This window comes from Cyphellophora europaea, assembly GCF_000365145.1.
Source record: "Cyphellophora europaea CBS 101466 unplaced genomic scaffold supercont1.8, whole genome shotgun sequence".
Classification (NCBI taxonomy): domain Eukaryota; kingdom Fungi; phylum Ascomycota; class Eurotiomycetes; order Chaetothyriales; family Cyphellophoraceae; genus Cyphellophora; species Cyphellophora europaea.
The window spans coordinates 1,057,243-1,083,297 of NW_008481814.1; the positions used below are offsets into that span (position 1 = coordinate 1,057,243).

At 53.8% G+C, this 26,055-nt stretch overlaps 13 protein-coding genes across 13 annotated transcripts; 5 read left to right on the forward strand and 8 right to left on the reverse strand.

Moving 5' to 3' along the window:
* Positions 1-273: 273 nt before the first annotated feature.
* Positions 274-1,185, reverse strand: HMPREF1541_08199 (uncharacterized protein; the record flags this gene model as incomplete). Its single annotated transcript, XM_008722519.1, has 1 exon — positions 274-1,185. One exon carries the CDS (start codon positions 1,183-1,185, stop codon positions 274-276), a length of 912 nt encoding a protein of 303 aa, XP_008720741.1.
* A 597-nt stretch (positions 1,186-1,782) lies between these two features.
* On the reverse strand, positions 1,783-2,157 carry HMPREF1541_08200 (uncharacterized protein; the record flags this gene model as incomplete). The annotated part of the gene is made up of 1 exon (XM_008722520.1): positions 1,783-2,157. A coding segment is annotated over one exon (375 nt), but the record flags the coding sequence as incomplete, so codon positions are not given.
* A 740-nt stretch (positions 2,158-2,897) lies between these two features.
* Positions 2,898-4,683, forward strand: HMPREF1541_08201 (uncharacterized protein; the record flags this gene model as incomplete). Its single annotated transcript, XM_008722521.1, has 3 exons — positions 2,898-2,976; positions 3,024-3,070; positions 3,115-4,683. 3 exons carry the CDS (start codon positions 2,898-2,900, stop codon positions 4,681-4,683), a joined length of 1,695 nt encoding a protein of 564 aa, XP_008720743.1.
* A 670-nt stretch (positions 4,684-5,353) lies between these two features.
* On the reverse strand, positions 5,354-7,267 carry HMPREF1541_08202 (uncharacterized protein; the record flags this gene model as incomplete). Its single annotated transcript, XM_008722522.1, has 1 exon — positions 5,354-7,267. The coding sequence occupies one exon, from the start codon at positions 7,265-7,267 to the stop codon at positions 5,354-5,356; it is 1,914 nt and encodes a 637-aa protein (XP_008720744.1).
* Positions 7,268-7,911: 644 nt separating this feature from the next.
* HMPREF1541_08203 (uncharacterized protein) lies at positions 7,912-11,670 on the reverse strand (the record flags this gene model as incomplete). Its single annotated transcript, XM_008722523.1, has 1 exon — positions 7,912-11,670. One exon carries the CDS (start codon positions 11,668-11,670, stop codon positions 7,912-7,914), a length of 3,759 nt encoding a protein of 1,252 aa, XP_008720745.1.
* A 532-nt stretch (positions 11,671-12,202) lies between these two features.
* HMPREF1541_08204 (uncharacterized protein) lies at positions 12,203-12,609 on the forward strand (the record flags this gene model as incomplete). Its single annotated transcript, XM_008722524.1, has 2 exons — positions 12,203-12,279; positions 12,342-12,609. The coding sequence occupies 2 exons, from the start codon at positions 12,203-12,205 to the stop codon at positions 12,607-12,609; spliced, it is 345 nt and encodes a 114-aa protein (XP_008720746.1).
* A 132-nt stretch (positions 12,610-12,741) lies between these two features.
* HMPREF1541_08205 (succinate dehydrogenase [ubiquinone] flavoprotein subunit 2, mitochondrial) lies at positions 12,742-14,915 on the reverse strand (the record flags this gene model as incomplete). The annotated part of the gene is made up of 5 exons (XM_008722525.1): positions 12,742-12,961; positions 13,007-14,296; positions 14,383-14,632; positions 14,683-14,821; positions 14,871-14,915. 5 exons carry the CDS (start codon positions 14,913-14,915, stop codon positions 12,742-12,744), a joined length of 1,944 nt encoding a protein of 647 aa, XP_008720747.1.
* Positions 14,916-15,511: 596 nt separating this feature from the next.
* On the reverse strand, positions 15,512-16,980 carry HMPREF1541_08206 (26S protease regulatory subunit 7; the record flags this gene model as incomplete). Its single annotated transcript, XM_008722526.1, has 4 exons — positions 15,512-15,567; positions 15,617-15,839; positions 15,893-16,838; positions 16,886-16,980. The coding sequence occupies 4 exons, from the start codon at positions 16,978-16,980 to the stop codon at positions 15,512-15,514; spliced, it is 1,320 nt and encodes a 439-aa protein (XP_008720748.1).
* A 484-nt stretch (positions 16,981-17,464) lies between these two features.
* Positions 17,465-19,069, forward strand: HMPREF1541_08207 (T-complex protein 1, delta subunit; the record flags this gene model as incomplete). Its single annotated transcript, XM_008722527.1, has 1 exon — positions 17,465-19,069. One exon carries the CDS (start codon positions 17,465-17,467, stop codon positions 19,067-19,069), a length of 1,605 nt encoding a protein of 534 aa, XP_008720749.1.
* Positions 19,070-19,949: 880 nt separating this feature from the next.
* HMPREF1541_08208 (uncharacterized protein) lies at positions 19,950-20,975 on the forward strand (the record flags this gene model as incomplete). Its single annotated transcript, XM_008722528.1, has 1 exon — positions 19,950-20,975. The coding sequence occupies one exon, from the start codon at positions 19,950-19,952 to the stop codon at positions 20,973-20,975; it is 1,026 nt and encodes a 341-aa protein (XP_008720750.1).
* Positions 20,976-21,443: 468 nt separating this feature from the next.
* On the reverse strand, positions 21,444-23,308 carry HMPREF1541_08209 (uncharacterized protein; the record flags this gene model as incomplete). The annotated part of the gene is made up of 2 exons (XM_008722529.1): positions 21,444-22,893; positions 22,959-23,308. 2 exons carry the CDS (start codon positions 23,306-23,308, stop codon positions 21,444-21,446), a joined length of 1,800 nt encoding a protein of 599 aa, XP_008720751.1.
* A 904-nt stretch (positions 23,309-24,212) lies between these two features.
* On the reverse strand, positions 24,213-24,627 carry HMPREF1541_08210 (uncharacterized protein; the record flags this gene model as incomplete). Its single annotated transcript, XM_008722530.1, has 2 exons — positions 24,213-24,499; positions 24,549-24,627. 2 exons carry the CDS (start codon positions 24,625-24,627, stop codon positions 24,213-24,215), a joined length of 366 nt encoding a protein of 121 aa, XP_008720752.1.
* A 408-nt stretch (positions 24,628-25,035) lies between these two features.
* On the forward strand, positions 25,036-26,046 carry HMPREF1541_08211 (uncharacterized protein; the record flags this gene model as incomplete). Its single annotated transcript, XM_008722531.1, has 1 exon — positions 25,036-26,046. One exon carries the CDS (start codon positions 25,036-25,038, stop codon positions 26,044-26,046), a length of 1,011 nt encoding a protein of 336 aa, XP_008720753.1.
* Positions 26,047-26,055: the final 9 nt, after the last annotated feature.

The following is a 26,055-nucleotide window of genomic DNA, read 5'->3' on the forward strand; positions in this document are numbered from 1 at the left end:
TATCTCGCCTCTTACGACCATGCAGGAAAGACGACCTTATTGAAGGTGGTATGATCCCGACTCTGACTCGTTCCGACGAGAAGCTCGGCGATCGCACCAGTAAAGGGGGTGCACAGATAGATGCCCGCGTCCGGGGAAGATACTGTCTCGGAGTTGATACAGACATTTGTACTGTTTGCAGTACATACTAGGTGACCATGAATCGCAAAATGTTCGGTGGCTCATGTCGGATGAGGGAAAAGATACCCATGCTATGCTATCCATCAACACCAATCATCCTCTCTTTCTCGCCAGTCCTCTCAGCCTCACGTATCCCATCTCTCCCCTTCCATCAGCCCTTCCACAGATACCTCTCATCCCCACAACCTCGCACACCTCCCTCACGACCTCCTCTTCTTTTCCCTCCTCCATAGCGCGATCCAAGAACTGCCGTCCCATCAATCTGACCCAACCTTCGACATTCGGCTTCCCATCCTCACTACTCTCCATCTTAGTCGGCCTATATTCCAATTCTAAGCCTCCTTCTGACACCTCAAACCCCACTCCTTCCAACAAGGCCCTCATCTCCTGCACGTCCGGGAAAAACCACGGGCTCACCTCCTGCGCTTCCCGGACGCCACAGGTAGTATGATGTACCAGCGCACTTACGAATGCGGTGTGCATCTCCGCCACATTCCCCGCGCCCCCCATCTCGAACACAAACACTCCATCAGGCTTGAGTGCCTCGAAGCAGCCACGGAGCGTATTCTTGCGCGTTGCCTCGTCACGCAGAATCCAATGCAGCGCCGCGTTGCTGACCACCTTGTCGAACCCGCCCGCCGCGACCTCGGCATCCCGCTCCAGGAAGCGGCAGTCCACCACCTTGCCCCTGAAGTTCCCCTTTCCTTTAGCGTCGGACTGCTCTGCAGCCAACGCTCGCGCCCAGGAACTGCCCGCTCCGTACTCGGCGTTCGCCGTGTCGATGAAGCTGGCGCTGGCGTCCACGCCCAGGACTTCAGTGACGCCGCCAAGGTAGCGCGCAGTGAACTTGCCGTCGCCGCAGCCGACGTCGAGGATGCGGTCTGTGGGCTGTGGGGAGATTAGCTGGAGGATCTTGGTGGTGAGTTGCGGAACGAAGGCGGCGGCGGAACTGTAGGCTGCCGCGGTCCATTGTGATGGGGGTGGGGCGTGCTGGTCCTTGGACATGTTGTATGAGACGAAAGGATGCAGATGTGCGTGGCGATTTCGCGAGATTAAGTGTGTTGCCGACGTGTCAGACGAGGCTGGTATAGAGAAGGGAGAACGAGGCGTCCGTGAGGCGTTGAGGTTGCCTGATGCCGAGACTTGTAGAGCCGCGCAACGTGAACGCAAGGAACCTGACCTGCGCTTGACGGCACTAGATGTTGCGAAGAACAGATATTCTGGGTCAATGTTCCGTGCTACTAACCACCTCAGTTTGGTTGAGGACTATCAGATCTATCAATGCTGAACAGTGTCATATACCCTATAAGAAGCGCCGATGTCGGGGCGGGGTCTCCAAACGAGGCAACATCCGAGTACGATGCCCTTCCGTAAGCTAAATGTGCCCGATGAGGGATTATCGTGCTGCTGAGACATGGACTTCATATCGTCTACAGTGTGATTGTCTCGCGACGAACAGTGTGAAAGTATAGTGTCTCTGCCACTGCCACTCAGAACAACCTCCTCATACCTCACTAGAAACGGCCTCTTTGTAAGCAAACCGAGGTCAATCGAAGGCTTTGACAACATTCACGAGAAACACAACCCAGAAGAACGCTCCGAAGACCTGGAAGTATCAGTCAATAGCTCGTTCTCCATTGGGCAATGCCTCACCAATAGTAGTAGACCAAATGCTACCCACAACTCCCATCCACTGACCCTTACGAAGCCATTCAACATTGCTCGCTCCTGTTTCCAGAATCTGATAAAGCCCATAAGTAGGACTACGATGGCTGCAGCCTGACAAATGCAAGCTTGGGGTGCACCAAGGACAAAATATTTGAACTCGCGTTCTCGGCTGGGATGGACGGCCCGTTGGATCTGTGACATTTGGGCTAGCACCACGCCGGTGGTGGAAAGCGACATCGAGAATCGAAGCCAGGCGTGAAATGTGCGCTCATTTGCCAGATGGTCTCGGCTGGCTGTCAGCGGGATGGCGTGGGCAAGAGACGTCGCTTCCCGGAAACGCCGTAGGAGTTTCGGCATCGTGCAGTCTCAGCAATGCGCTGAAGCGTAATTGACACGTAGTATAGGGCTTACCATACTTTTTGCAAGTTGCTGCGACATATATGGTCGTGCTGGGTGCGCGGGAAAACGCTGGCAGCACGGTACCTACCTTAGCGGGCGCCGCTGCCTGCCGTGGCGACCGAGGCCAACTGAAATAGGCGGCAGGTGGCATGCTTCTTCAGGGTCAGCACCCTTTATGTAGCCGGCAGTACAGCAGAGCTCTTGTCTTGCTGTATCGGCACCACGAAGCAAACGTCCATAAAGGTTGTTGGACACCAAGTCACATCAGACCAAGCAGCGCAACGAGAAGTTCAAGAACTCTACTCCCAAAGCCCAACGGCATCATCAGTCCTAGGGTTAGGGTTGCGAGCACAATGACCCCCGACTCCGCTTCCGCGCCCGCTGCGTCTCCAAATGGCGCAACAAAGCCAAAGGCGACACCAGCTTGCCACAAACTTCGTTCCATTACTTCAGCTTCTGCTCCCAATATTAATGTCTCTTCATTGCCTTCTCTTCCTCCGTCACCCAACCTAGCTCTACGTTCGAAGCCTGAGCCTGCGCGCCTGCCCCCCGACCGGACTCTACACAGTCCTACGTGCAGCTCTTCGGCAGTTACTCTTAACGAGTGCTGCGCGCCACGCTCCTGGCGGGCAAGTCCAACGTTCGGCAGAATGGGTCTTTCCAAAGAGCAGCGTATTGGCATCTTGTTGGGTATCGATGGCCTCTTCTTTCTCATCGAGCTCTCAGTCGGTACGTGAATCAATCCGCACGTGAATGACACAGGCTGACATCCGCAGGCTATGCCGTACATTCTTTAGCCCTGGTGGCTGATGCTTTCCATATGGTACGTCTGCTTGATTCTGTCGTGTTCAAAACTAACTTGGTCAGTTGAACGATGTACTCTCCCTATGTGTGGGCCTCTGGGCCGTGAAAGTTGCCAACAGTGGCGCCTCCAATATGTACACCTATGGCTGGCAACGCGCTGAGACACTTGGTGCTCTCGTCAACGGCGTGTTCCTGGTCGCGCTATGCATGTCGATCTTTCTTGAAGCCATCCAGCGATTTGTGGAACCCCAAGTGGTTAGCAACCCGAAGCTCGTCTTGATCGTTGGTTGTCTCGGCCTAGCTTCCAATATCCTCGGCCTTCTACTCTTCCACGACCACAGTCACGGCCATGGTGGTGAAGAAGATGCACATGAGCACGATCATGTCCGAAATGCGGAAGAAGGCCATTCACACACCCATACGCACGATGAACAAACTTCAAGAATCATGGATCCCAACGGAAGCGTGGCAGATGTCCTTCCCCAGGTGGCTGTGACCGGACCTCAGAAGACCACAAAATCTCCCGACTTCACTGCCTCCGACGAGGACAGCACGACTGTCTCAGCACAGTCAACGCAGACTCCTAGTCGCAAGTCCACGACTGGTGGTGACCTCACACGACACAGACGACGTACCAGTGGATCATATAGTCGTGGCTTTGGCTCCGTCGACAATATTTCCATTCATCCTGCGTCATTCCGGAACGAGATCATCCAAGCGGCCCGCCTCGAAGAACGATCTGAGGAGGATTCAGGTGAAGAGGAGGCGTTGCTTGACGAAAATGGCGGCCCCAACCATGGCAACGGAAGCCCATCGCGCCTAGGCAAGCATGACTTTATCAACTATGGCAGTATGTCCAAAAAGGACAGCCGGGTCTACAACCACGATGATCACCATCACAACAAGCCGAAGGATTCCGCCGATCATGCTGCACATTCGCACGGTGGCCACGGGCATTCACATGGCGATCTCAACATGCGCGGCGTCTTCCTGCATGTACTTGGAGACGCTTTGGGCAATATCGGTGTCATTGTCACGGCTCTCATCATCTGGCTTAGTAGCTTTCCAGGCCGTTACTACTTCGACCCTGCTGTCTCTCTGATCATTACGGTTATCATTCTTTGCTCCGCCATTCCGCTATGCAAGGCTGCCAGCCGCATTCTACTGCAGGCGGTTCCCATGGGAATGAGCATCGACGAAATTCGTGCCGACATTGAGTCTCTTGAGAGAGTCATCGAGGCTCATCACGTCCATGTTTGGCAACTCAGCGACACCAAGCTCGTTGCCAGCTTGCATGTCAAGGTCGATTGCGAAGTCGAAGGCTCTGGCAGCTCTAGCTACATGCACCTAGCCCGTGAGATTCGTCGCTGTCTCCACGGCTACGGCATCCATAGCAGCACTATTCAGCCCGAGTTTACCACAGCGGCTGAAGATGCGCTTCTACAAGCGGCCGTCGATGAAGAACAAAACGGTTCGGGAAGCGCCAGCCCCAACGGCCCAGCGGCTGGCAAGCACTCCAAGGCTGGTAGTCTCAGATCCGATGTTGGGAGGACATGCTTGCTGGACTGCAGCGACAACTGCGCTGACTCGAAGCAATGCTGCCCGCCCGGTGCAAATGACGCAAAGAAATAGGAAACGAGCGTCGACCATGAGACCGGTTTCAACATCAGAAATTGGGTCGGGGAGCTTGAAGTACTCTGATCTGACGAATTGGGCATGAGGCTGTGAAGAAGATTATCCAAATCCATTGCTAGCGTTGAAAGGTTGTGTGTTTCGCATGTACAGTGGATGGTGATCACCTAGGCGTTGGAGTTGTCATTGGTATTTTGTACGAGCGAATAGCGAACAGGCCTTGGTTGCCGCGTGAAAGAGAACCATCCATACGAAAGAGCCAGTCAATCAGGACTGGCCAACATTCTAATATTGGTCGAGAAAACATGGATGTGGCTTAGAGACCTGCGGCCTACCAGTGGCGTTACGCTCATGAAACGTGAACAGCAGCGTTCTCTATCTAGATAATAGGCAACTAGGCAACTAGCTAGCTAGCTAGCTAGCTGCTTGCTAGTGTCGTCGGAAACAAACGACGACAAGAAAATTCCATACGTTCCCCGATTCGAATCACGCTCAGAGGAAGCTGTTCTCTCTCTACCTTGTTTCGTTGTGCGGGATGTGGTTTTCCTCAAGTACCAGTACCTGCTAAGTAACCCAAATTCTATCTATTGTACAAGAAGGTCTCTCACTCAAAGCCCGCACCAAAACTTCACACATGGATGGACGCAAAGCAAAGCAAAGTTATTAAATCTCAACGCGCCCGATCCACCCACATAAACCACCCGTAGCACAGCAGCGCCGGCCACGCCACATCCCACAAGCTGTACGCGAAGCGCTCCAGCCTCCCTCGCGGCGGCAGCGGGGACCGTCGACGGAGCTTCGGCATTCCCCAGTCGTCGGCCTCGACGTTCGCGACGAGCGTGTGAGGCGCAGGAGCGAATGGGTCGGCGCCTACGTCCGGATCGGCGGCCTCCGTGGCGTGTTCGATTGGCAAGGCGGGCGAGGCGGAGCGCGAGGCGGGTGGGAGGTTGCCGTAGCCAGCCAGCTTGCGGGAAGAGGTCTCGGCGGCTGCTGCGCTGTTGTGGGGGTGGATGGAGGAGGTGCGGCTGCGCGGTTTGCTGATGTCTTCTTCGCTGGGGGTGGGGTGCGAGAGGGGGAGTAAGGGCTCGGATTTCGAGAGCGGTGGTTCTGGCGGGGAAGAGGTGCGCAAGGTGTTGATGCCCAGAATGAGGAGTGTGAAGCCGAACAGCTGCGCGTACCTTAGAAAGATGCTCAGCTGGTTGGGAAGGAGGCACAGTTGGTTCTGCACAGTATCTTTTGGTGTGGGCAGGCCCTGGCTATCGCCGTTGTGCGCCTGTTGCTGAATCCGCTCCAGGTCGACAGGGTTCCACAGGCTCAACAATTGCACGCCGGGCTTCCTGATGCCCATCGCCCATGACATGGACTTTACGGTGATCTCTTTGATCGCGCCAGTGTATTCGCTGTGCGAGATCTCGCAGTAGTCGTGATCGTCGCCTGAGTAGATGCCCACTATCTCTTCTGGGACGAGATGCTTGATTATGTCCGACGAGATGAGGGGCGTGAGCACGTTTTGATACTGGTAGCCGGCGGACAAAGGAATAGACGGGCGGCCCTCGCGCAGGGGGCCGCACGGTGTATCGGCAGGGCGAAACAGCGGCACGTGGGAGAGGATTATGGAAGGAAACTGGCTTGAAGGCACTCGTCCAGCCGGACTTTTTTCTGCAGGTAATGTTTCGTCCTTGAGGGACCCAATTCCAGGCTGATGGAGGCGCCGAATGCCCGCGCCACTGAGCCTATGCCACTCTCGCTGCACAGCTTTGTGGCGTAGGGTTTTGGCGGCAGCAAGGAAGTCCTCGACCGGACGCCAGAGGTGACTACTTGCGGTGGCCGCAGCCGACGACGCGTCGCCGCCATGGGCGCCTGTTTTGGGGTCGACCTCATCCATGGCGCTGAGGGAAACAGTGTCGAGGGACACAAAGGAGTGGTTGCCGAGCAGATCTACGCGGTTCAGAGGCCCGAAGTAAGCATCGAAGCGGGACTTGACCTGTGGACTGATGCCACTGCCAAATCCCAGATCGTGGTTGCCTGGAACGGACGCGATGAGATGTCTGCCATAGGGTGCCGAGCGAGAGGCAATGGGCCCCTGGAACCAATCGCGAAGGAAGAGATTGCTGAAGCGCTGGTACTCCTTCAGCCAAAATCTTGGACCATAGTCTTTGTAACGATCTTCTGGCGACTTGTACCCTCCCGTGCCCCATTCTCTGCCGCCATCGAACAGGTCGCCCAAGAAGAGGGTTGAATCCGGCTGGAGAGCATGCTGAAGGTTATAGTAGGCCCGTCTGAGGTACAGGTCCGTGTATAGAGTCGTCAAGCGATCCAGCGGCCATGGTCTCCCTGGATAAGTGTGTGGATCGACGAGCTGAGGGTCTGCTATTAAGAGCACATGGTGCGGTTGTGCTTGGGTCGTCCACTGCTCCCAGTTCTCCCATGCACAGTGCGCGACAGCGCTTTTGTAGATGCCTCGCTCGCCCCACCAGACCGCGATAAGCCAGATCAGGATCAGGCCAGTCGTAACCCGAAGTAATCGGTGGCGCAGGACGGAAAGGACGTCCGCATGTCGGGATGAGGTGGGAGACGGTCTCATGATTCGAATATGGGGGAAGGGCCGCGCGTGAAGTGCTGCTCGATCATGGCGTTCAAGGCTCGACTTTCATCTAGGAGACGTCCTGGTATTCTGATCGGGTCGCTATCACCGACTGACGGCCCTGCTGAGATAAGTTGTACGTTCTAAACAGTAATGCGAACTTATGGAATCGCCAAACTGATGGCTAGGCTATGTCGCCGCAGGCACAGTTAAGCTTTAGTTCTGACGGTCCCTGAAAATAGCGGCTCCCACGCTAGCCAATGCAGCCATCGGCCAAGGGTGCTCCCTAACATTTCAGCCTTGCTCTGCTCGCAGGTTTGAACAGCAGAGATCGGTTGCTCTGAAGCATGGTCAACACACGCAGACCTATCGTCCAAGATGCAGCTCATGGAAACTATTGTACATGAGAACTTTCGCAAGACAAGAGTTCCTGTTACGCTCAAGCCGTGGCAGACTCTCGATTTCTAGTGAATATATATGACGGATTTGACAATGATACCCTGTTGATCCTATACCATAGGTTGTTGCCTCACGAGAATGAAGGTCCCTCTGACATCGGCTCTACAGCTAATTGCATGCATGGCGCTATCGTGATCTGTATAGGTCTCATCCTATCCGCATTGCTCCTCCTCATGTTGAGAGGGCTATAGCATTTCCATTTCCTCCAGCATCAGCTCCTCACCGACCCTGTCCTCGTTCAAGGACTCTTTACTCATTCTGAAGTTGCTGTTTGAGGTATCAGCCCGCTTCAAGCTTCCTCTCCGAGGGTCTTTTCCCCTTTTCTGCTGGATTCTCAAGAACTTCGTCAGTTCCAAATGTGCCCCTTTCTCAGCCCACTGCACAGCTGTCTGCCCTTGCTTATCTCTGACCAGGACATCCGCGTTGTATTCTTGCACAAGCGCTCGAACAGTGTCACCGTCATTCTTATGCGCAGCAATAAGCAAAGCTGTCATACCTCGATCATTGCGAGCTTCAATGTTTGCTCCAGCCTGGATGAGGCGGCGTACCGTTCGCAACGACTTTGCTGAGGCAGCCTTGTGAATTGGTTGCTGCCCTGTTGCGGTACGGCTGTGGATATCAGCACCATGTTGAATACACGTGTTGACCATCTGAAGATCGCCCAGGCTAGCAGCAACGTGCAGTGGCCGCCAGCCATGGTAGCCGGCTTGCTCGATCGAAGAATGTCGCCGTAGCAGCATTTGAACGATGGCGTCCTGGCCTTCCTGGATTGCAACGTGAAGCGGTGGTTGGCCGTCCTCATCTGGCGTCTCAATCGCGGCTTGCCCGCTGTCCAGTAAGTGCTCGAGCCCGGCTAGATCGCCCCGTTCAATTGCAACAGTCACCTTGTTGCTGATTGACGTCGCCGTTCCAAGGAGCTCCCACTCCAATGATCGCAGATACTTGTGAACGTCGTAGTGCGCGCAAAAGAACGCCACTTCTCTTGCTGTGGACCCTGTCCTGTCTGCGTGGAACAGCTGCTCCTCTTTGAGCCCTGGACTGTACTCAAGGAGCTGCATAACCGTTTCCAGGTGTCCAGCTCTTGCAGCATGATGGATTGGGAAATGGTCCTTATGATCTCGATCTAGAAGGTTGGCGCCTGCCTCCAGCAGGACCACCACCGTATCGACGTGACCTCCCCTGGCAGCTCGATGCAAAGGACTCCACAGGTCAGACCCTCGGTGCAATACATCGGCCTTGTTCTCAACGAGGAACTCCACGACACTCGTATGGCCTCCAGTTGCAGCTAAATCGAGCCCTGTCATTCTCTTCTTATTTTCGGCATGGATATAAGCACTCGCAAGCACCAGCATTTTGACCACCTTCAGTGTGCCACGAAGAGCAGCGTAGTGTAGGGCGGTGTTTCCCTTCTCGTCGCTCGCCCCGATCAACGCTCCCGAGGACAGGAGGAACTCGACCAGAGGTTCCGACTCTAGCTCTACGGCTCGGTGTAGAGCTGTAGCACCACCACGACAACCTTGATCTAGTTGTTGATGACCGTACTTCAGTAAGCACCTCGCCATGTTCAGCCGCCCGTATGACACAGCCAGGAAAAATGGCGTCGCTTTGCCTTTGTTCTGGTCGAGGATACCAGCTCCGTGGGCAATGAGTAGCTCTGCAGTCTGCTCATGACCGTAAAGCGCAGCCTCGTGCAGTGGTGTTGATCCAAACATGTTCCGAGCCGCCAAGTTCGGCTCCGTGTACTGACTGATGAGGAGACGTACGAGGTCAGTCAGACCAAAGGTAGCAGCAAGGCTGATACCTGCTCCTCCATTCTTCTCGTAGGCCCAGACCCACATCCTGTCCTGCCATTTTCGAGCATCCGGGGTCTTTGAGTCTCGTATTCTGGCAATAATGAGCAGGTTCTGGCTGGAGTTCAGAATCGGCAGAACCAAGTCTGCGTAGAGAGCAAGATCCACGTCTTTAGCATGATGTCCCCATTCTAGGCACGCGTAATGGCAGAGAGCCATGCGCTTCATGATCTGGTCCGCATCCGTGCGGTTCTTGAAAGGCACCTGCTTCAGCGACGCCAATGTCATGTATTGGAGACAAGTCTTCAAAATGTTTAGATCCGCTTGCTGGAACAGGTCATGGTCATGAGCTTGGAGATATTCCTCGAGGGTGTAATGGACGAGTCGCACTATGTCGCTGTCTCGTTCATGCTCAACAAGCCCGCAGCAGTAATCAAGAACCTGGCGAGGCTCCAACAGCCGCTCCTCACTGATGTCGGCATCGCTGGGTCTCAAAGCTAGAGCATGTTGTAGCTCCAGCATCGTGAGGGGCCGCTTAGCGTGTGATATCCACATCAGAGTCTGGAAGGCTATTACTTGACTGCGTGGCGGTAGCTTTCGTATTCGTGCAATCGTAGAGTTGAAGACACCAGTCAGATCTGTCGACAAGCCCTTGAGCACATCTCGTACATCGCCTTTTGTTGGCTGTTCCAGGATATTTCCAATGTGAAGAGATGGCAAGAGGAACATTCCTCCTGCAGTCTCCACTAATTTGTCCAGGGTTTCTTGTCTCAAAATGTCGTCCATTATATTCTCTGCATATGGGTGTCTTTCGATAGTGGCACTGAGGTACTGGCGAAGATCAACCGGATCAGCGATGACGGATATAGTTGCCGACCGCGGAAACTGCTTCTGGAGATTGGTGACATGTGGTCGTGTAGTTGCAACGACTTTGACTCCTGCATGCTCTGCCCTTATGGCCGTAATGACATCGAACAAGGCGGTACGCTGCCTGACAGCTTCAGTCTCATCTAGCGCATCGAGCACGAGATAGCACTTTGAAAACGTCGATAGGACGCGTCTGATGATCGTCGTAAGCTGTTGAAACCACGTTCGGTCTTTGTCGACATCGCGGGTCTTCTGATAGAACGAGGATACTGCTTCAGGTATGGCGGTACTTGTTACGCAGATTTGGCGGAGAACGCTTCGAGCGAAGTGGGCATCAGTTTGTAGCTGCTGCTCCGAATAGTCAAAGTAGTAGTGAACCACGCATACCTCGCTGTCGTCTTCATGGCGCTGCTTTAGTACGTCTACTACCATCGACAGCAGTACGCTCTTGCCAACGCCAGGACCGCCGACACACATCAGGTCTTGGAGCCCGTCCTGCACAAAGCGTTTGAACTCGGGAGTTTCTAGCAGCCACTGGCCAGTACCCTCTGCTCGGCGGGCTTGGACGTCCTTGTGCTTATGAAGATCAGCGAGTGGGCAAAGCCATTCTAAGATCTCGGACTTCCGTCGTTCCTGCTCTCGTAGCTCTTGAAGCTTCATGGCGTGTGAAACTTCGCGGACTTCGTCTTTCGTAGTCTCGAGGACGGTCAAGAGAGTAAGGATGCGCTCAAGCCGCTCGGATTGCTCAACCGCAACGTCCACGCCCATTCCCTGCATGGCCAACAACTCCTGCGTCTGCTTGGAGATCTGTTCAGCCTTCTCCAGGCCCAACCGGGCATCGCTGGCTGTCTTTGACAAGATCTCATAACCTTGGATGTTGGCAGCGAACTCAAACGTGGAGCGATATCTGCGCAGCGACTCCATGAGCTTCTGCACCTCCTCTTCTTTGAACGGCCATATCAAGCGTTCGACGGCTCTGCCAAACTTCGAGTCTTTTGGCTTGAGCTTGTCGCCAATGCGTTCCATCCGCTCCTTGCAGGCAGATATTGCCTTAGAAAGCACAGAGTCAGGCTCGTCGAAGTCATGAGCTTTTGCTGAGTTACTGGCTAAAAAGTACTGCAACCTGGACAAGACCTCGCCCAGGAGAACCAGCTCATCGTGAAGCTCCTTTACATTCTTCCCTCGGTCCTTGACGGCGTTGATGTATTGGTATACGACGCCAGTGACTTGTATACCCAAAGTGACAAGACCTGCAATGCCCGAACTGACCGAGATCGGATCTGCCATCCCTCCTCACTTTCGCTACCGAAATGTCCGTGCTGGTCTTCTCATGTTCAAGGGTGGAAACCCTTGTCCATCAAAGGAATGGAGGGAGATCTCCCGACAGAGTACCGACCGGGGTGCACACCTTGACGCCTGATTTGCCTTGTTACACTGGGGACGCCGCCAGCCAAGCGAAACTGACGGCTACAGCCGAGCAGTTTGTCACTGTCCGAACAAATCTGCTCGGGAACGGAAGTAGTGGCCGGGGAATAGACTGGTCGATGTTAATGATGCACTGAAGTCAACGAGTCACTCGCTGACCGTGAATGACAAAGAACAGACAGATTCTGTGATTATGCGAGAGTCTCTTACCAAAGTGTCTCTCGTTCTAAACTGGACTAGCTGCCACCAAAAGTCCCCCCGTCAACTTACCTAATCCCGCTGAACCCTCCAAGTAGTCACGTGAGCTCGCCCTCAGTTGACATCATACAAGCACGAAGTATACAAAGTATTCAACCTCTGCACCCATTTTTTCACATAACAAGACCAAATCAGCATGCCGAGCAGGTCCGAAGACGAATCCAAAGTGTCCTCCTGGGGCTTCTCGCACGTTTTCACTTGGAGAGATGGACCGTACGTCCTACCCAGGCCCTGCTATCTAGCATCCACTTCTCATGCTGAACGCTACACATTAGCAACGCGTACTATCGGCCGCATTCGCACTCTGGCTTGACGACACATCTCATTCGGAAAGGCTCGTTGAGCATCACATACCCCGAAGACACCGACCCCACCAAAGAGACCTTCGGCGTTGGGGCTCGTGTCGACGTACCGGCTGGGAAGGTCCACGAAGTGTGGATGGGCGATGATGGTGAGTACCTACGATCGGCAGCGAAACGAAGCGCTGATGGTGATTACGAGGTTGTGAGTATGTCATTGGAGAGTAGAGAGCCTGGCAGTTGAGCAGGGATCAAGAAGTGTGAAGCTTCACCAAATGTACATTTCAATCGCCTACATTTCAATCGCCTACGGTCGAGGTTAACAACCCATCAGATTTTGCGCCTCCCTCTTACATGCTACCTTGCCAAACCTCGCTTAGTACGTACGCTTGAAAGGGGGAATTGCCTTGCACTCGTTCTCATCCAGGGTATGACCAGTCACAGATCTGTAGCCTAGATCGACCTTGCCGTGAGGCGACTTCTGCCACGTTAGAGTATGCTTCATCCAGTTCTCATCGTCACGTTCAGGGAAGTCTTCGCGAGCGTGGGCACCCCGCGACTCCTTTCGGTTGGCAGCGGCAGCGGCAGTTTGGGTCCTGGGAATGTCAGATCAAGAACAGGTTAAACAGCTTGTTACTTACGCGCAAGTGAGCAGGTTTCGGAGTTCGAGGGTCTCAACGAGATCGGAGTTCCAGATCATACTGCGATCCTTGATTCCAACGTCGCCGAACATCTGATCTACCTCGTTGATCTTCTTAACACCTTCGTCCAGAGACTCCTGAGTCCGGAAGACGGAAACATCGGTCTGCATAACCTTCTGCATGGCAGACCGCACGTCGTTAGTGGACTTCGGGCCTTCGGATTTGCGGACCTTGTCGAGGACATCGATCGAGTCGGCTCCGGCATCAGCAGGAATATCCTTATGAGGTGCGCCGGGTGAGAAATTGTCGCGGATCGTGTGCGCGACGGCACGACCGAAGACGATTAGATCGAGCAGTGAGTTCGCACCCAGACGGTTGGCGCCATGAACAGATACACAAGCAGCCTCACCGCATGCAAACAAGCCCGGGACGACTTCATCTTCGCCCTTGTCGTTAACCCGGACGACTTCGCCGGTATATCTGGTCGGAATACCACCCATGTTGTAGTGGACAGTAGGTAGCACAGGAATGGGCTGCTTGGTCACATCCACGCCGGCGAAAATGGATGCAGTCTCGGAAATACCCGGTAGACGCTCGTGGAGAACCTCGGGAGGTAGATGACTGAGCTGAAGATAGATGTGGTCCTTATCCGGTCCAACACCACGACCCTCGCGAATCTCCATGGTCATAGACCGAGAGACGACATCGCGGGACGCCAGATCCTTAGCAGTAGGAGCATAGCGTTCCATAAACCGTTCACCCTCCGAGTTGAGGAGATAACCACCCTCGCCGCGAGAGCCCTCGGTGATTAGGCAGCCTGCACCGTAAATACCAGTAGGATGGAACTGAACAAACTCAAGATCTTGGTTGGGCAGACCAGCGCGAGCGACCATGGCCATACCATCACCTGTGCACGTATGCGCAGACGTGCAGCTGAAGTACGCGCGACCGTAGCCACCGGTTGCCAGAACGGTGTGGTGAGCGCGGAACCTGTGGAGAGTGCCGTCTTCCTGGTTGTAGGCAACAACACCCTTGCAGACGCCGTCCTCCATAATCAGGTCCATAGCAAAATACTCGATGAAGTAATTGGCGTTGTGCCGTAGTGATTGACCGTAGAGCGTGTGAAGAAGAGCATGACCAGTTCGATCCGCTGCGGCACAGCATCTGTATGCCTGTCCGCCTTTGCCGTACTTCTGTGACTGGCCACCGAATGCTCTTTGATAGATCTTGCCGTCTTCCGTGCGGGAGAATGGACATCCATAACCTTCGAGTTCGATAACGGACTGAGGCCTACAGCCATTGAAAACACCTATCAGTATCGACATCCAAGCCAGGATTTTGAAAACTGTAATTGGCGCTGGAACCGGGGGACTTACGCTTCTCTAGTCATGTAATGAATAGCATCTTGGTCTCCAAGCCAGTCAGAGCCCTTGACAGTATCGTACATATGCCATCTCCAGTCGTCCTCGTGCATATTTCCTAGAGCAGCATTGATACCTCCCTGTGCCGCGACTGTATGACTTCGAGTAGGGAAAAGCTTCGAGACGCAGGCGGTATTGAATCCAGCCTCAGCCAAACCGAAGGTGGCGCGCAGACCTGCGCCGCCAGCTCCAATGACCAGTGCGTCTGTACGGTGTCAGTCCGGGACAAAAGCCGTCGCAATGCATTCTGCGTACCATATTGATGGTCGACCACGTTGTATGCGTGTCCGTGAATGTTGGTGGCTTCCTGTGCTCTTAAAGGACTCGATCCGTAGTATTTGCCGGTCTTTGAGGTGGAAGAGAAACATCGTCGTGCGGGCGCCAGACCTCGGAACTGTGGCGTGTTAGCAGCGGAGTAAACAGCCTGGCAAGCTCCTGCACACCTGTCTGATAGGAGCTGAGCTCCATAGCCGCATCGCAGAGCTCATGTTGCGCGAGAACAGTGAGACGAAGGAGAGGAGAGCGTGGAGGCGTGGAGTGTAGCAAAGGTAGAAAGACAAGGTGCAGTAATGCGCATCATGAAGAGCCGAGGCCTGACCAATCACGGCATCTGTATTTGCTTGACCTGTCGGCAACGTTCCACCCACGGTCAACTTCCGATGGCAAATCGCCCTAGATAGTCGTCAACTAGAGTGACGACCGGTGTTCGCGTTGTTGCCACTGCTTTACACTTGAGCATCCTGAAGATTCTACTGAGAGGCAGACGGACCGCTCCTGCTGTTCGCGTCCGCATGTGCAAGGTCAACCATTGGGTGTGGGGAGACACTTGGTGTACGAATAAGTCAATGGCCCGTGCGAAGACGGCATCAATTCTCTCTGGATGACGATGGTAGTGGCCTGAGCTGAAGGACCTTTCCATGACTTGTCTCCTAACCGCCCGAGCTTCTCTTCTGAGAGTCTCAGCAACGTTCTACGCCCGCCCGTCTAACTATAGTTGTACACCTCACAGCCCAATGTCTCATAGCCTGGGCCATTTGCCTTGAACGCCTTGCAATGGAAGCCTTCGCAATGCCGAATGGGTAGCTTAATTGTACTGGGCGTAAGCCGCGGTGGAATTGAACTTGAGATTGCTCTTGATGACTGCATCTTTGGTTAGTTGTGGTAATAGTCACAAGTGAGAGGAGCTTACCCTTGTCCACTGAGTCCAAAAAGTCGCGCTCAGTTGCGACCTTCCTCCTAGCTCGGATGGCAAACATACCGGCTTCGGTGGCAACACTGCGAAGCTCGGCACCTGTGGCATTGGGGCAGAGACGAGAGATAAGCTCCCATCGAATATCTCGCTCGACGGACATGCTTTTGGCGTGAATGCGAAGGATATTGGCCCTACCGTCGAGGTCTGGCAGACTGAACTCCTGGAAAATGGTTAGCATCGACTTCAAAGCATGACTGGGCGGTTTATGCTTACAATCTTGCGATCAATTCTTCCTGGTCGCATGAGCGCTGGGTCCAGAGTCGACGGTCTGTTGGTTGCAAACATGACCTTGATGTTGCCTCTCGAGTCGAAGCCATCCAGTTGAGTGATCAGCTCCAGCATAGTTCTCTGGACCTCGTTATCACCACCAGCACCATCATCGAAGCGAGCACCACCGATAGCATCAATTTCATCGAAGAAGATAATACAGGCTTTCTTTGTTCGGGCCATCTCGAACAGCTCGCGAACCATCCGAGCACCCTCGCCCACGTATTTCTGGACCAGCTCGGACCCAATAACTCTGATGAAAGTGGCGTCGGTTCGATTTGCAACCGCGCGAGCGCAGAGGGTCTTGCCCGTACCAGGAGGTCCGTACAGCAGAGCGCCCTTCGGGGGATCAATTCCTAGGTTAACAAAGCGCTCAGGCGAAAGTAATGGCATCTCCACGACTTCTCTGAGTTTCTCGATCTGCTCTTTGCAACCACCAACGTCTCCGTATGTGACATCAGGCTTGTCCTCGACAGTCATCATGGTGACGGAGGGATCGATCTTTGGCGGTAAGGGTAGCATAATGGAATACTTCTGGCGGTCCACTCCTACCCGCATGCCTTCCTCGATATCGGTCGGCGACACTCGTTCGCCCAGGTTGACAACGAATTTTGCGATTTGCTTGACGTTGATAACATATTTCGCCTTGTCGCTGTCCTTCTCGTCCTGAATGATTTTCGTACAACGAGCTACCTGCAGTGGTTGCTCCTCCTGCATGCGTTGTCGGTCGGCGGCAGTATCCCATAGATGGGGTGGTGCGAGGCCAGTGTCTGACTCTTTTACACCGATCTTCTCGTTGATACTCTGCTGTTTGTCTTTGATCTGCTTCTCGATCTTCTTCAGGGCTGCGGCGTAGGGAGCAGCGCCGTACGTTTTCAATACTTGGATATCCCTGATATTGTGAGCAGAGCGTCATATTTACGCGAATGGATCACATACTCATCCGTCAAAGGTGTGATCTTCTTCTCGGGTTCCTCATCGTCGGCGTAGTTCTTCTGGTATTTCTCCCAACTCGATCCCGTTGCGCTAGGCATGATGGCGGCCGACGGGAACGCTATGCAGTTGAATCAAACCTATTTAGGTGTCTGAGAAGCGGAGCGGATGAGAGCGATGGAATGGAGGTGACAACAGGATATCGGGGCAAGAAATGGAATGAGTGTGAACGAGACCGCAGATGACTGACGAGCCAGCGCTGGAAGGCAATCGCCGCGGACGTAATGTTATTGAGCTTGCGGCGTGCATCTACGGTGGAGCCGGTACACCAATTTCACCTTTCTTGAAATCCGCCCGCCGCACCGTGATCCAAAAAGTTTCGACGATTCGAGAAGGCTGGCTGCTTCCAATCATTACAGCTTCGCTCGCTTGATAATTCGCAGTCACCCACGTGTCCGTAAGCCAACTACTCGTTGTGGCTCTCCGAATCCAGAATAAACCGTGATACTCCCCGCAGCGCACATTCAATATGGCTTCGGCCTTGGGAATTGCCCCAGGCAATGCTGGCAATGCGGCCTTCAAGGTATGCGCTCCCTGTCACTCCTTCCGAACGTTTCTAATGGTTCTCAGGATAAGGAAAAGCCTATGGCGGTGCGGACCGCCAATATCATGGCTGCCCGAGCCGTTGCAGACGCCATACGCACTTCCCTAGGTCCGCGGGGTATGGACAAGATGATACAGAATCCAAAGGGCGCCCCTCTGATCACGAACGACGGAAACACCATGTTGAAGAGTATGAGTGTCATGCATCCGGCTGCGAAGATGCTGGTGGATCTCAGTGCTGCGCAAGATGTTGAGGCTGGCGACGGCACCACTTCAGTCGTGGTCATTGCGGGCAGCCTTCTGGGAGCCGCGGACAGACTCTTATCCAAGGGCATCCATCCTACAGTCATTTCCGAGTCATTCCAGAGAGCAGCCGCTGCCGCCGTCAAAGTACTTTCAGACATGTCGCACCCTATCTCTCTCAGCGACCGCACAACTATGCTTCAGACCGCTTCGACATCGCTTTCGTCTAAGATCGTGTCTCAGCACTCTGGCCTTCTCGGACCTATGGCCGTCGACTCGGTTCTGAAGACCATTGACTCCAAAACCGCGGACAACGTCGACCTACGAAACATCCGTATCGTGAAGAAGGTCGGAGGTACCATCGACGACTCGGATATGATCGACGGCCTCGTACTGAATCAGACAGCCATCAAGAGCAGTGGTGGACCAACGACCATTAAAAACGCCAGAATAGGTCTGATTCAGTTTCAGCTTAGTCCTCCCAAGCCAGATATGGAGAACTCGATCGTTGTCAACGACTACCGACAGATGGACAAGATTCTGAAGGAAGAGCGAACGTATCTTCTCAACATGGTGAAAAAGATTCAGAAGGCCAAGTGTAATGTCTTGTTCATTCAGAAGTCTATCCTCCGCGATGCTGTGAATGATCTCTCTCTCCATTTCCTGACCAGACTCAAGATCATGGCTATCAAGGACATTGAAAGAGACGAAGTCGACTTTTTGTGCAAGAGTACCGGGTGCAAGCCCATTGCCAACATCGACTCATTCACGGAAGATAAGCTGGGCAGTGCAGACCTGATCGAGGAAGTACAGACGAACGGTGCGCGTTATGTGAAGGTCACAGGTATTCGTACGGCCAATCCTCAGCACCAGACGGTCTCAATTGTCGTGAGAGGAGCCAACCACCTAGTCTTGGACGAAGCAGAGCGGTCTCTGCACGACGCTCTTTGTGTCATCAGATGCTTGGTGAAGAAGAAGGCCTTGATTGCAGGTGGTGGTGCTCCTGAAGTCGAGATTGCAAATCAGCTGGCAAAACAAGCGCGAGAGCTGACTGGCACGGAGGCAATCTGCTGGAAAGCATTCGCTGATGCGATGGAGGTCATTCCAACTACCCTGGCGGAGAATGCTGGGCTCAACAGCATCAAAGTGGTCACTGAACTGAGACATCGTCACGACCTTGGAGAGAAGAACGCCGGCGTGAGCGTCCGGAGTGGCGGTGTCAAGACAAACATTGCGGAGGAGAACGTACTGCAGCCTTTGTTGGTCAGTACAAGCGCCATCGAGCTGGCCGCCGAGACGGTGAAGTTGATTCTACGAATCGACGACATTGCACTTTCGAGGTGAGGTGAATTTGTAACGGAAGTGTCAAAGACATAGCATTAGGCTTAGATGTGGTCAATGATACCCAAGAGGGCATGGCATGCTGTCGGTTACCAAATTCTTTCCGGAACAAACCCGCTACTTCACCCAAGGACTCTTGGCTGATACCGGGATAAATGTTCATGTCGTTGCTTCGTTCCGTTAGCTGCGTATCGCTCCGTGCGAAGGGGGTTGCACATGAAGTAATTGGACAGGCGGAAGTTGACCAATCTTGGTCAATCGTAGCCCCTTTTTCCGGCGTCCAACCCTGCAAGGCTGGTACCCCGGATCTTGGCATGGCGGCGCAAAAGTGACTTCACATCGTCAACTTCCGTATCAGCGCCATGCAGATGAGCTCAGCGGATTATAGCAGGCAATGGATTTCCCAATAAGCCATCTCCAGGATCACCAGCACATGCGACCCACCGTCCATCGTTCCCGATCCCATTCGTCTCCGTACCAAGATGCGTCTCCGGCTGGCTCCGCGAGCTTGCGGCCCGCGGGTCCGCAGCATACGCGCTCACACTCCCTCCTGCCTCACGGTGCAGTCAATACTCATGGCGACTCCAAGAAGCCATCAAATTTAGAGAAGTCCGAGCGGTCCGCTTCGGACAAACACCACCGCATTCATCTGCCCAGCAGGATGCACCATCATCATGCGCAGGACGACGCTACTCAACGACGCCGCAACAAGATTCATCGATATACCCAGTCGCTGGCCGAGCAGCACCATTACACGAATTCGCATAGCCAACACAGTGCAGCCGTGCACTCAAGCAAATTGCGCACCCGCGACCTTCGCGACGAGGGAACCCCCGTAGACCAGTCTTCTTCCCAACGCCCCTCCCCCGCAGACCTAATTGCTATGTCACACCCTTCTGCCGCTGCACTAGCCCGCATCCCTTCGACACGCTCGTATCATCGCGGCTTTGCAGCCGGCGACGCCACATACATTGGCTACAACGCTAGCCGCCCGACCGATGCGCTGCGACGACGTGCCACCTCCGACCCCCGCGCCCCGTCTCACGATGTCTCCAATCTTGGCGCCGCTGCGCGCCCAAAGACGCAAATCGAACTCGATCTCGAGCGCGCGGATCGCCTACGACGCCAACGACGCTTCACACTCACGAACGCGGACGTCGCTGCGAAAGACAAGGACATTGCGGCAGCGGAGGACGAATTACGTGAGGATCTACAGATGATCGGTCATCGAGGCATGGAAATCACGCGAAGGCTGGACTATGGATATTACAATCTGCTTGAAAAGGTCGGTAATCTGGCGAGCGTCATTCAGAGCCTCCAGAGCCTGAGCACACAGAGTGGGCAACTGGTTAGGAATCTCGAAGGGGAGGCCGAGAAGATTGATGACATGGTCAAGAGCAAGGCTTCAGATTTGAGAAAAGGATTCGAGGAGAGAGACGAGAGGGCCAAGCAACTTGAAAGTAGGGGCAAAGAGGTGCAACGATTGGCGGAGGAGATGGGCCAGCGGCTGGAGACGGCGCGGGCGAAAGTTGAGAAATGGGAAGAGGAAGAATCGCAGAGGCAAGAGGTCTGGAGTCGCTTCGTGGCGAGAGTCTGGGGAATGGCGGGAAGTGTGGTCTTCTTGGTTGTCGCCATCGTTGTCGCAAAGGAGGTCTGGCTTGGGAGGGCAGCCATTAAGGACCTGATCGCGCCTGGTCAGGGAAATGTGCTTCACAACACTAGTCTCGCCGTTGGTATGAGGAAGCTGGAGGGCGCGAAGGAACGTATTCCTGAAGATGTCAAGAGGGTGTTGGTGGAGATCGAGGAGCGGAACCGAAATTCTAGAAGTCCACTTGTACAGACCCATCCCATCGAAAGCCAGGTCAGAACCGAGGAACCGGAGATCCTGCGGGTGCTCAACGAGTTATGAACCACGATACCCATGTACTACAAACTGTTCTACAAGATGAAATAGACATTACACGCAAGGGTAGCTTAATCAATGAATCCGCTTGTGATTTCTTGCGCCTATCCTATCCTTTTGGGGGTATCAGTCGTATTGGTCGTGCGTTTCGTGAATCCCTGATAGCCAGCCGACTCTGCGTATCTCTATCCACGGCTGATGGATGCCTGTCGTGCGTGCGACAAGTGCAAAACCATGCAAAGACACTTCGGTGTAAATAAAGAGACCCCATACTCCATTTCGGTGGTCGTCTCCGCTCAGCGTCCCTTGACTAATCTTGTGCAGTAACGCCAGTAATGCACATGCAATCTCGCTCCCTTATCTCCTGTGATGACTGAGTGTGCCTCATAGGTCTCTCAAGCTGATGATTATGTTCAGCTGGGTCAGTTTGCTGGCTGTTGCAGATGAAGCTATCGTACTCGTGCATGCCTATGTTCAAAAAGGCCCAGTCGGCGGCCATACGTGATCGTAGATACCTAGTTCATTATCTGCGCCAGGCGCCAGCCAGGCATACATGTTACCGCTGGTGATAGGCAACAACTCCTTGAATGTCTGCGGAGGCAAGGTTGTGAAGTGCGCCGGGTTATCCTTGCGTTGGGAATCGATGACCATGAGACGCGCTTTGGCACCTAAGAAGGTAGTGTAGAACAGGTTTGTCACCTTGTTGAATGCTACAGGTCTGAACTCGGGATCATGGACCGATTTCAAGGCGTCCTGGACAAACGTGGCCAGGCGAGGTCCTGCTTTGACCAGACCCGGAACCAAGGGACCATGAATGAAGACCGCCATGTGGTATAGAATACGCTGATCGTGAGCGACATCGTATTTTGCCAACAAGTCAGTCAGGGTTCGCAGTCCGGTCGTGATGGCCAGACATTCATATATGGCCTGATACAGCCACACACCTTGCTCCAAGTAACTGAACATGAAACGATCATTGTTCTCCTTCCGGATTCGGTGCAGATCGTTCAGCTGGTGAATGTGGACTTGAAAGCGTTGTTTGGCTTCCACAGCGGACTTGGGCGGGCCGTCGGTCTCGAACGGATTCCGATGCGTGCCTGGCAGAGAGAAGTTGAAATCCGCAGGCAAATCTCCATCTGCATTCTTGTCGACCGGTAGCTGGCTGAAACCTGTGAATGGAGCAGCTTGCAGGTTATCATTGATCAACACAGCGCGGTCGAATTGAGCTTGAGGCGAGGCGAGGCCGTTGCCACCAGTCTGAGAAGGAGTCTGTGCTGCACTACGCATGGTGTTAGACGCAGGCGACATTTGATGGTAGCCGTGGGTGTGAGAGTAGCTGTGGAGGTTGGGTTGCATGAATTGAGACTCTAGCATCGACTGAATGCCGCCGGGCTGAGGAGTAGCGTGGTTGCCATCCTGCGTATGCTGCTGGTCCATGTTGGCGCGGTCGAAATTGTTATTCTGCATCCTAGGCTCTTTCAAACCTGCTGGCGACTCGACGTATGTACCTTGTTGGAAATTGCCGGATGGATTGCTGCCTGGGCGCTGAGCTGGAAGAGTCTGATCCTGGATGGGATATGTACCAGCAGGTGCAGCAGAAGGAAGGTCGTAGTTGGCCTGGCGAGCACCGAACAAGGAGCCCCTACCACCCGGGCCATCGGCTGAGTTGTCACTAAAAGGATCACCGCTACCAGGTGTGATATCGCTCAACAGCAGCTCTTGCATCTCAGAGTCCGGTTCGAACGATTTCATGTGCTCAAGCTGCTCATCGGTGAGCTTGTGAGCCCAGAGATCGGCGATTGACATCTCGTCAGACTTTGGACGAGCCAGTGAGGGGTTGTCAGAGTGCAATTCTGGTTTGAGGTCGAAATCGAAAGAAACAGGCCGAGTTGGGAGCGGCTGTTGAAGAACGATGGGGTTTACGCTAGCAGTGAAGTCAGCCTTAAGTCCAGCAGACTGAGCGACTTAAGGTAGCAGGTCAAAACTTACGTCGGCTCAGGAGTTGGAACTAGTGGCTTCTTGCTGGGTGATTGCGACGGTTGAGTGTTCCTTAGCAGGCCTTTACGAATATGGTTGATGCGTTCGTTGGCAGACTTCACAGCAGCGCCCCAGAGAGATTTGCGGAATTCGAGCGTAAAGTCGCTAGGCGCCATCTGCCGCTTCTGCGCAGCCTCCTGTACGTACTGTTGGTAAAATTGCTGGACGTGACTTTCTTTGATCTTTTTCAAGGAGACTGGGCGGCCCTTAGGAGCAACATCTTTGTCAGGCGAATGAACTTGGGGGCTTCCACCAGGGAATGGAAGACCCTCTGGAACTGCTGCCTCCTTTTCAGGATCCATGCTGCTGGGTTAAGAGGTTCACAACATAAGTAGAGTATGAGAGCTGACAGAAGGATTCAGTTAAGTAGCCCAGCAGGCCCCATGAAAGTTTGTGGAAGGAAGGTGAAGTTGTGCGCATAGACATTTTTGCGAGCGTTGACTGGATACCCTCAGCCTCGTGATAGCGCCTTCCTCAGCCTTGCTGCCTGAAGCTTGAATACTGGCTTCAAACAGGTCATGGTGTGGTACCAGATATTCAACCAAAACCGACTCAACCTTAACCTTGACCATGCTTGCTGGCAAGAATCAGATCACTTACTGTGAGCCTCCCTACCAGTTGCACAAGGGGCAACTATCGAGAGCAACCTGGAGGGACCAGAAGGACGGACAGCATTGTTGCTCGAAGAAATTGTCGGCCACCCAGCGCATTGTAGCCATAAGCCTTTTCCGACCTGCACCTGGAACACCATCAAAAAGCGACCAGGCGAGCTGAAGTCCCTGCAAATCAAGAGGACCTGGGCAGTTTGCTGAAACTCCTTCATCGTCGCCAAATGGCCTGTCTGAGCTGGCCCTTTCAACCTATGTATTTCTGGCCCCAAGACTTTAGTGGGCTCGCAGCGTCGAAGCCAAACATCCAAAACTTGAGCCGCATAGTACTAACGGCAGTACCTGGTGTACGCCGGCGATTTCTGGAGCACCGTAGTATTGCCAGTGTAATGGCCTCGAGATGGTTGGCCGCTCAGCGTCTGAGCTCACGCCTCGCGGCTAGGCTAAAACGCTCCGAGGAAAGACCGTCTTTCATACACTTTGGCAACCAGTACGGAGCAGCCATGTGCCGTTGACTTGGTTAGTCACGAGTCCAAATGATGGCGGCATCGCTCGAGTGATAATGTTGTTGGAGGGAAATGGCAATCGCATGAGATGTTCAGCTGTTGAGTAGTTTGTTCCTCTTCTCCCTCCGCTTCCTCCGCTCGACTTTCTTCTGGTGCATTTTCTCGGCCATCTTTTCGTAACGCTCCTTTTCCTCCTTTGCGTTCCGGCGGTCTTTGATTACCTGGATTCTTCGATCACGCTCGGCCACTTTTTCCTCCTTCATTTCTTGCTCAAGGGCTTTGTTGGCTGCTTTGGTTGCATCGCGTTCCTTACGCTTGGCGTAGGATGACTGACCAGAAGCTGGCCGAAATGGCTTCTTTGGATTGTGCCATTGCTTTCCTGTATCGCTATTAGTTCTAGGCCAGCAGTCGGAAATGGCAGTGCTCACCGTTCTTTCTCAAGGAATGCGGTTCCGCTTTCGAAGTCGGCACGACAGTCGCTGCCGGAGTCTGCTCCTCTACCGACATGACTTCCGACTATCGGAAGTGTTGATCGTGTGACGGAATTGGGGCACTGAAGATCTTTGGGCCTCTTCGTAGCGTGGGAACGATGGGTGGACGTTGGTAGTGGAGTAGCGGGCGAAAATTTCGGATCTAATCTAATCTTGATCAGTCGTAGACTGCGATTCAGCGGTCTGCGCAGAAAACAACGCAAACCTGCAGAATTTGCCTGCCCAGCGCAGCATGTCCTACTAGTCCTGCTAATTATCGTTGTGGTCGAACATTCAGGCCGACTCTATAATGCTGACGTGTCAATCGTGACGAGCCCGGCTCAATCCACTTTCCCTACCTCTAAGAGGAGTCACTTTAAGACACACCATGCTGCCCCCGATAACACGAACTCACGTCTGATCTTCAGAAGATACCGCTGGCCGTATGGCAGCTCTTAAAGATGACGTAGCACAAGCGCACGGTCTAGCTGGAACTGTGCCGCTGGAACAGGCCAAAAATGTTCAGGTCCAGAGTATCGCAGCCCTGAAAGACGTGGTCTTCGGCTCAACGGCTGGTGTATTGGGAAAGTTCATTGAGTATCCCTTCGACACTGTCAAGGTCCGGCTACAATCGCAAAACGCTCAATCTGGGCATGCGCGGCTTCATGGTCCGCTCGACGCATTTGCAGCCGCCTTCCGTGCACCTGAGGGACCTCTGATCAATCTGTACCGAGGTATCAGCGCACCTTTGGTCGGAGCGGCCGTCGAGACCTCGTGCCTTTTCTTCAGCTACCGACTAGCACAGGATGCCGTCGCATCATTATTGCCGTCTCTCCAGCAACAAAATGAGAGCCAGAAGGACAAAGTCCAGCTGCCATTCGTCTATCTGTTGGCATGCGGTGCAGCATCTGGAGCCTTTACTTCCCTCGCACTTACGCCTATCGAACTAGTCAAGTGCAAGATGCAAGTACCGACAACATCAGCCGGCCAGTTGCTGAAGTCGCCCAGTATTTTGCAAATCATAGGGAATGTTTTCCGGACACATGGTTTATTGGGCTTCTGGCATGGCCAGCTCGGCACCTTGATCCGCGAGACTGGCGGCTCCGCAGCCTGGTTTGGCTCGTATGAAGGCGTCAAGATGTTGTACTTCAAGTACGACTCTTCGCTTCACAAGCCTGAGGATGTGAAAGTATGGCAGCAAATGACGGCAGGTGCAGTCGCAGGCATGCTTTATAACTTTGCCTTCTATCCTGCTGATACCATCAAGAGTCGAATGCAGACAGAAGAGGTTGGGATCGCGAAGAAAGGAACGTTCCTGGGCATTGGGAAAGATCTCTGGAAGCAGTCTGGCGTGCGGGGTTTCTATAGAGGTTGTGGGATCACGGTTTTTCGGGCGGCGCCGAGCTCTGCCATCATTTTCAGCGTCATGGAAGGGCTACGAAAACATTTGGGATGATTGCGCGGC